Source organism: Lepisosteus platostomus, chromosome 25, assembly GCF_059453375.1.
Source record: "Lepisosteus platostomus isolate fLepPlt1 chromosome 25, fLepPlt1.hap1, whole genome shotgun sequence".
NCBI classification, from domain to species: Eukaryota; Metazoa; Chordata; class Actinopteri; order Semionotiformes; family Lepisosteidae; genus Lepisosteus; species Lepisosteus platostomus.
This window is the reverse complement of record NC_142635.1, coordinates 16,744,001-16,750,000: the sequence shown is the minus strand read 5'-3', so window position 1 is coordinate 16,750,000 and position 6,000 is coordinate 16,744,001. Positions and strand designations below refer to the sequence as shown.

At 53.1% G+C, this 6,000-nt stretch overlaps 1 protein-coding gene across 5 annotated transcripts in view; it reads left to right on the top strand.

Moving 5' to 3' along the window:
• The window catches only part of aplp2 (amyloid beta precursor like protein 2), a 60,534-nt gene that overhangs the window by 16,751 nt on the left and 37,783 nt on the right, over nucleotides 1–6,000 (top strand). For all 5 annotated transcript variants that reach the window (XM_088619926.1, XM_088619925.1, XM_088619923.1 and 2 more), the window contains exon 2: nucleotides 5,187–5,360. In XM_088619926.1, coding sequence (XP_088476052.1) covers nucleotides 5,187–5,360 — 174 coding nt within the window. The remainder of the gene's footprint in view (nucleotides 1–5,186; nucleotides 5,361–6,000) is intronic.

Below are 6,000 nucleotides of genomic sequence, written 5' to 3'. Positions count from 1 at the left end.
CTGTTACAACAGGAGCTACAGTCCCAGTACAGTAGACCAGTCCTGTTACAACAGGAGCTACAGTCCCAGTACAGTAGACCAGTCCTGTTACAACAGGAGCTACAGTCCCAGTACAGTAGACCAGTCCTGTTACAGTAGGAGCTACAGTCCCAGTACAGTAGACCAGTCTGTTACAGTAGGAGCTACAGTCCCAGTACAGTAGACCAGTCCTGTTACAGTAGGAGCTACAGTCCCAGTACAGTAGACCAGTCCTGTTACAGTAGGAGCTACAGTCCCAGTACAGTAGACCAGTCTGTTACAGTAGGAGCTACAGTCCCAGTACAGTAGACCAGTCCTGTTACAACAGGAGCTACAGTCCCAGTACAGTAGACCAGTCCTGTTACAATAGGAGCTACAGTCCCAGTACAGTAGACCAGTCCTGTTACAGTAGGAGCTACAGTCCCAGTACAGTAGACCAGTCCAGTTACAGTAGGAGCTACAGTCCCAGTACAGTAGACCAGTCCTGTTACAACAGGAGCTACAGTCCCAGTACAGTAGACCAGTCCTGTTACAACAGGAGCTACAGTCCCAGTACAGTAGACCAGTCCTGTTACAATAGGAGCTACAGTCCCAGTACAGTAGACCAGTCCTGTTACAATAGGAGCTACAGTCCCAGTACAGTAGACCAGTCCTGTTACAGTAGGAGCTACAGTCCCAGTACAGTAGACCAGTCCTGATACAACAGGAGCTACAGTCCCAGTACAGTAGATCAGTCCTGTTACAATAGGAGCTACAGTCCCAGTACAGTAGACCAGTCTGTTACAGTAGGAGCTACAGTCCCAGTACAGTAGACCAGTCCTGTTACAATAGGAGCTACAGTCCCAGTACAGTAGACCAGTCTGTTACAACAGGAGCTACAGTCCCAGTACAGTAGACCAGTCCTGTTACAATAGGAGCTACAGTCCCAGTACAGTAGACCAGTCCTGTTACAATAGGAGCTACAGTCCCAGTACAGTAGACCAGTCTGTTACAACAGGAGCTACAGTCCCAGTACAGTAGACCAGTCTGTTACAATAGGAGCTACAGTCCCAGTACAGTAGACCAGTCCTGTTACAGTAGGAGCTACAGTCCCAGTACAGTAGACCAGTCCTGATACAATAGGAGCTACAGTCCCAGTACAGTAGAACAGTCCTGTTACAATAGGAGCTACAGTCCCAGTACAGTAGACCAGTCCTGTTACAGTAGGAGCTACAGTCCCAGTACAGTAGACCAGTCCTGATACAATAGGAGCTACAGTCCCAGTACAGTAGAACAGTCCTGTTACAATAGGAGCTACAGTCCCAGTACAGTGGAACAGTCCTGTTACAGTAGGAGCTACAGTCCCAGTACAGTAGACCAGTCCTGATACAATAGGAGCTACAGTCCCAGTACAGTAGAACAGTCCTGTTACAATAGGAGCTACAGTCCCAGTACAGTAGACCAGTCCTGTTACAACAGGAGCTACAGTCCCAGTACAGTAGACCAGTCCTGTTACAATAGGAGCTACAGTCCCAGTACAGTAGACCAGTCCTGTTACAATAGGAGCTACAGTCCCAGTACAGTAGAACAGTCCTGTTACAATAGGAGCTACAGTCCCAGTACAGTAGACCAGTCCTGTTACAGTAGGAGCTACAGTCCCAGTACAGTAGACCAGTCCTGATACAATAGGAGCTACAGTCCCAGTACAGTAGAACAGTCCTGTTACAATAGGAGCTACAGTCCCAGTACAGTAGACCAGTCCTGTTACAGTAGGAGCTACAGTCCCAGTACAGTAGACCAGTCTGTTACAGTAGGAGCTACAGTCCCAGTACAGTAGACCAGTCTGTTACAGTAGGAGCTACAGTCCCAGTACAGTGGAACAGAGGACTGCAGTACAAAGGTCAGCGTGAGGTCTAAACTGTGCAGAATGGTTTCGAATGTTCTTGGAATCCTGTTCTGTAAATAAGTGACTTGCACCTGCTGAACCTGCACGCGTCTTGTGGTTTTGTGCTGGCTTGTTTCTTCTGGTGGGGACAGTCTCCCCACTCGCCCCCGCGCCGCCGGAGTCCCGTTCCCCCGTATCTGCTCCTCTCGCCCCGACGGCGTGGCCACGCGCGTCGCACACAGGCCGCACGGCTGGGGCCGCTTTCGAGCTGGCGCAGGTGACCCAGCCCTTCACTGGCCCGCCGTGGCGCCCCCCGCCTGCCCTTCCCTGTCCACATTCCAGCTCCAGCGCCCGGCGACCTTGAGGGTCCCCGCACGGCCTCCCACAGACACAGGCACCATCGCCCCCAGACACCTCCCCACCGTGCCCCTTCCTCCCTGCCCAGCCTGACTCGTGAGCTACAGTGTTGCCAGAGCAGTAAGAATTAGCAAAACATTTACTGCAAGAGATATTACTATTTGAGACCTTTGCTCTCAGTTCCTCTGGCTGCAGCATGAGATCACATGCTGGGCTGCAGCTCTGTTCAGATTCCTCCCCAGGAGGATGGGAAACTGCTCTGATTCTGTGGCTGTGACTGTGGAAATCCTAGGATTAGATTTATTATTTTGGAAAGAATGTCAGTCTAATTCTATAGCAGTTCCTGTCGTGAGGCAGAAGGGCCATCTCTTCAATGCCAGGCTCTGCTGCTGCCTTGTTCTGGGTCCAGATGGGCTGGCAGTGCCCAGGTCTGACAGTCCTGCTCTAGCAGTGCCAGGCTCTGCTGCAGCCCCTGTTCTGTGGGGGACAGCAAGACCAGGTCATCTGTGTAGAGCAGAAACCTGATCTCTTGTCATGTAGTGTGAGACCAGGAGCTGCAGACTGTTCCCTCACCTCTGCAAGCTCATTCATATAGATTCAGCAATATCACTTTGGTCAAGCAGAAAGAAGACAACGTGGGCATCAGTAGTGTCCTCCAGGGGGCGAGCACCAAGCGCCATACGGTTCGTTCTGAAATCCCTCAGTTACTGCTCAAGTTAAACATCACTCCCCTCAAATGAACATGTACATATCGAACTCCGTATCCTCTCCTCAGGACAACAGTGAGTCGGCGTTAAAGGCCAAGACATACCTGTTCCCAGGCCAGGTTCCCAGCTTGTCAGCTCCCTGCAGGGCACGGGGTGGCTGGTCTGCGCCGGGCAGGGGGGAGCGAGCAGGCTCAGTGACGCCGTGCTCACACCCGCGGTGATGTCGGGGAGGTGGGCGGCCTGGCTCTGCGCTCCGGCCCCGGCGCTGACGATTGTGGATCTCGGGATTTAAAAAGGACAGAAAGCCGGGAGGAGGGGTGGGAGCGGCTGTTTCTGGAAAAACAGGGTCGGCCTCTGGCCAGCTCCAGCTCCCAGAATCCCCTGCTGCAGCGGCCCCGCTCCCCAGCGCTCTGTGGGCTCTGCTCCTGCCTCTCCGCCCGCTCCCTGTCCGCGGTGCTGTGGAGACCATTCGGGAGCGATCGTGCGGTGAGCAGCAGGTGACAGCAGGGCAGGTTCGGCGCGGCATTCAATATGTCACCTGTACAACAAGAGAGACGTTCAGTAATGAATTTGATGTTCAGTTGAATGTTAATGGGGTTCAGCATGTTCGGTTTCTTGGTCTCCATTCCAGATTTAGTTCTAGAAACAGTTCGTGGTGCCAGGGACGGGTGTGTTAGTTCTCAGCCTGTGTGTATGAGCCCTGTCCTGTCACTGTCACTGTGTTAGGGCCAGGGCAAATGCAGCACAGTCCTGATTGTACTGGCTTCTACACCAATCGTCCTCTGTTTCGGTTTCAATATTTCTTTCTCTGTTCCGGCTCCATGTTCTTGTTAGGCTTCTTCTGCTTTCTCTTCGCCTGCTGACTGTTCCCTTAACTCCCGGCTTCCAGTCCTGTGGAAGCCTTCCTGAGTGTAACAGGCGCGTTCCCACAAAGTGTCCGTTACAAACCGAACGCTGACTTTCCTGGTTGACGGGGCTCGCGAGTGTTTGAGGCACGATGATGATGATGATGGTGGGTGAATCAGTTTGGCACCTCCGCCCTCAGACAGCAGGGTGGACAGGAGGAGAGAGGGGGGCGCGGCCTGTGAGCCTGTGTGCAGCCCAGCAGGACCCTCATGGCACTGGACTGTGTGCCAGACACAGACACAGGCTGCTGCGTCCATTTCGTGTGAATGGGGTTCAACATAGTTCTCAGTGCAGTGTTAATGGACTGGAGTGTCCAGTCAGTGTGTCTGTATGAACCCCTCTCTCTCTCAGTGCAGTGTTAATGGACTGGAGTGTCCAGTCAGTGTGTCTATATGAACCCCTCTCTCTCTCAGTGCAGTGTTAATGTACTGGAGTGTCTGGTCAGTGTGTCTGTATGAACCCCTCTCTCTCTCAGTGCAGTGTTAATGGACTGGAGTGTCCAGTCAGTGTGTCTGTATGAACCCCTCTCTCTCTCAGTGCAGTGTTAATGGACTGGAGTGTCCAGTCAGTGTGTCTGTATGAACCCCTCTCTCTCTCAGTGCAGTGTTAATGTACTGGAGTGTCCAGTCAGTGTGTCTGTATGAACCCCTCTCTCTCTCAGTGCAGTGTTAATGTACTGGAGTGTCCAGTCAGTGTGTCTGTATGAACCCCTCTCTCTCTCAGTGCAGTGTTAATGTACTGGAGTGTCTGGTCAGTTTGTCTGTATGAACCCCTCTCTCTCTTAGTGCAGTCTTAATGGACTGGAGTGTCCGGTCAGTGTGTCTGTATGAACCCCTCTCTCTCTCAGTGCAGTGTTAATGGACTGGAGTGTCCAGTCAGTGTGTCTGTATGAACCCCTCTCTCTCTCAGTGCAGTGTTACTGTACTGGAGTGTCCAGTCAGTGTGTCTGTATGAACCCCTCTCTCTCTCAGTGCAGTGTTCATGTACTGGAGTGTCCAGTCAGTGTGTCTGTATGAACCCCTCTCTCTCAGTGCAGTGTTAATGTCCTGGAGTGTCCAGTCAGTGTGTGTGTGTTAACCCCTCTCTCTCAGTGCAGTGTTAATGTCCTGGAGTGTCCAGTCAGTGTGTGTGTGTGTTAACCCCTCTCTCTCAGTGCAGTGTTAATGTCCTGGAGTGTCCAGTCAGTGTGTGTGTGTTAACCCCTCTCTCTCTCAGTGCAGTGTTAATGTACTGGAGTGTCCAGTCAGTGTGTGTGTGTTAACCCCTCTCTCTCAGTGCAGTGTTAATGTTCGGGGGCGTCTGTGTTAACCCTTCGCTCTCCCTCTCTCCGCCAGGCTCTGGCTGCCAATGCTGGGACAGGGTTCGCAGTGGCCGAGCCCCAGGTGGCGATGTTCTGCGGGAAGCTGAACATGCACATCAACATCCAGACCGGCCGCTGGGAGCCTGACCCCTCGGGGACCAAGAGCTGCCTGGACAGCAAGGAGGCCATTCTGCAGTACTGTCAGGAGGTGAGTCCTGGCTCCTGAGGAAGACCTGGAGCAAGGGGTCTACCCCAGACACACAGACATGCTCGGCAGGGATACAGAGGCATGGATAATCAGGCAGACAGAGCCTGAATGCAGATGGATCGGTTGATCCAGGGACAGGTGGACAGATCGAGGGATCGAGTGATGGGCAGATGGACTCGAAGCTGGCTGAGCTGGTGGACAGCTGGACCAGCGCATAGGTGCGGTCAGACGCAGGTGGACAGGCAGGGAGAAACGGAGGAGCCAGAGATAGGGATCAAGAGCTCACCGGAAACATACTGCGCACAGCAGTAGGTTTTAAGAAGCGAGCAGGTGGGTTGAGGGGCTGCCATTGTTCCTTGGGATTCAAATACTGAGGACAAGTCAGAAACACGCCAGGTGCTCCGCGCGACCCGTTTGAGAAGACGTATTCATTCAAAAACAGCAAAAGGTGCCCAGAAGGCCAGACCCCACTAGAAGTGGGCCTGCTTGCTGCCGGTGCTGCCCGGAGAACGAGATGACCCTTTCCAGGCCGTCCTTTCCTGCAGCCCAGTCCAGATGTGGCGATTCTCCCGGAGGACAATGCGAGCTCACACAGCCACAGAAGTACAAAGGCACTACTGCAAGAGAACCATGTGGAGGT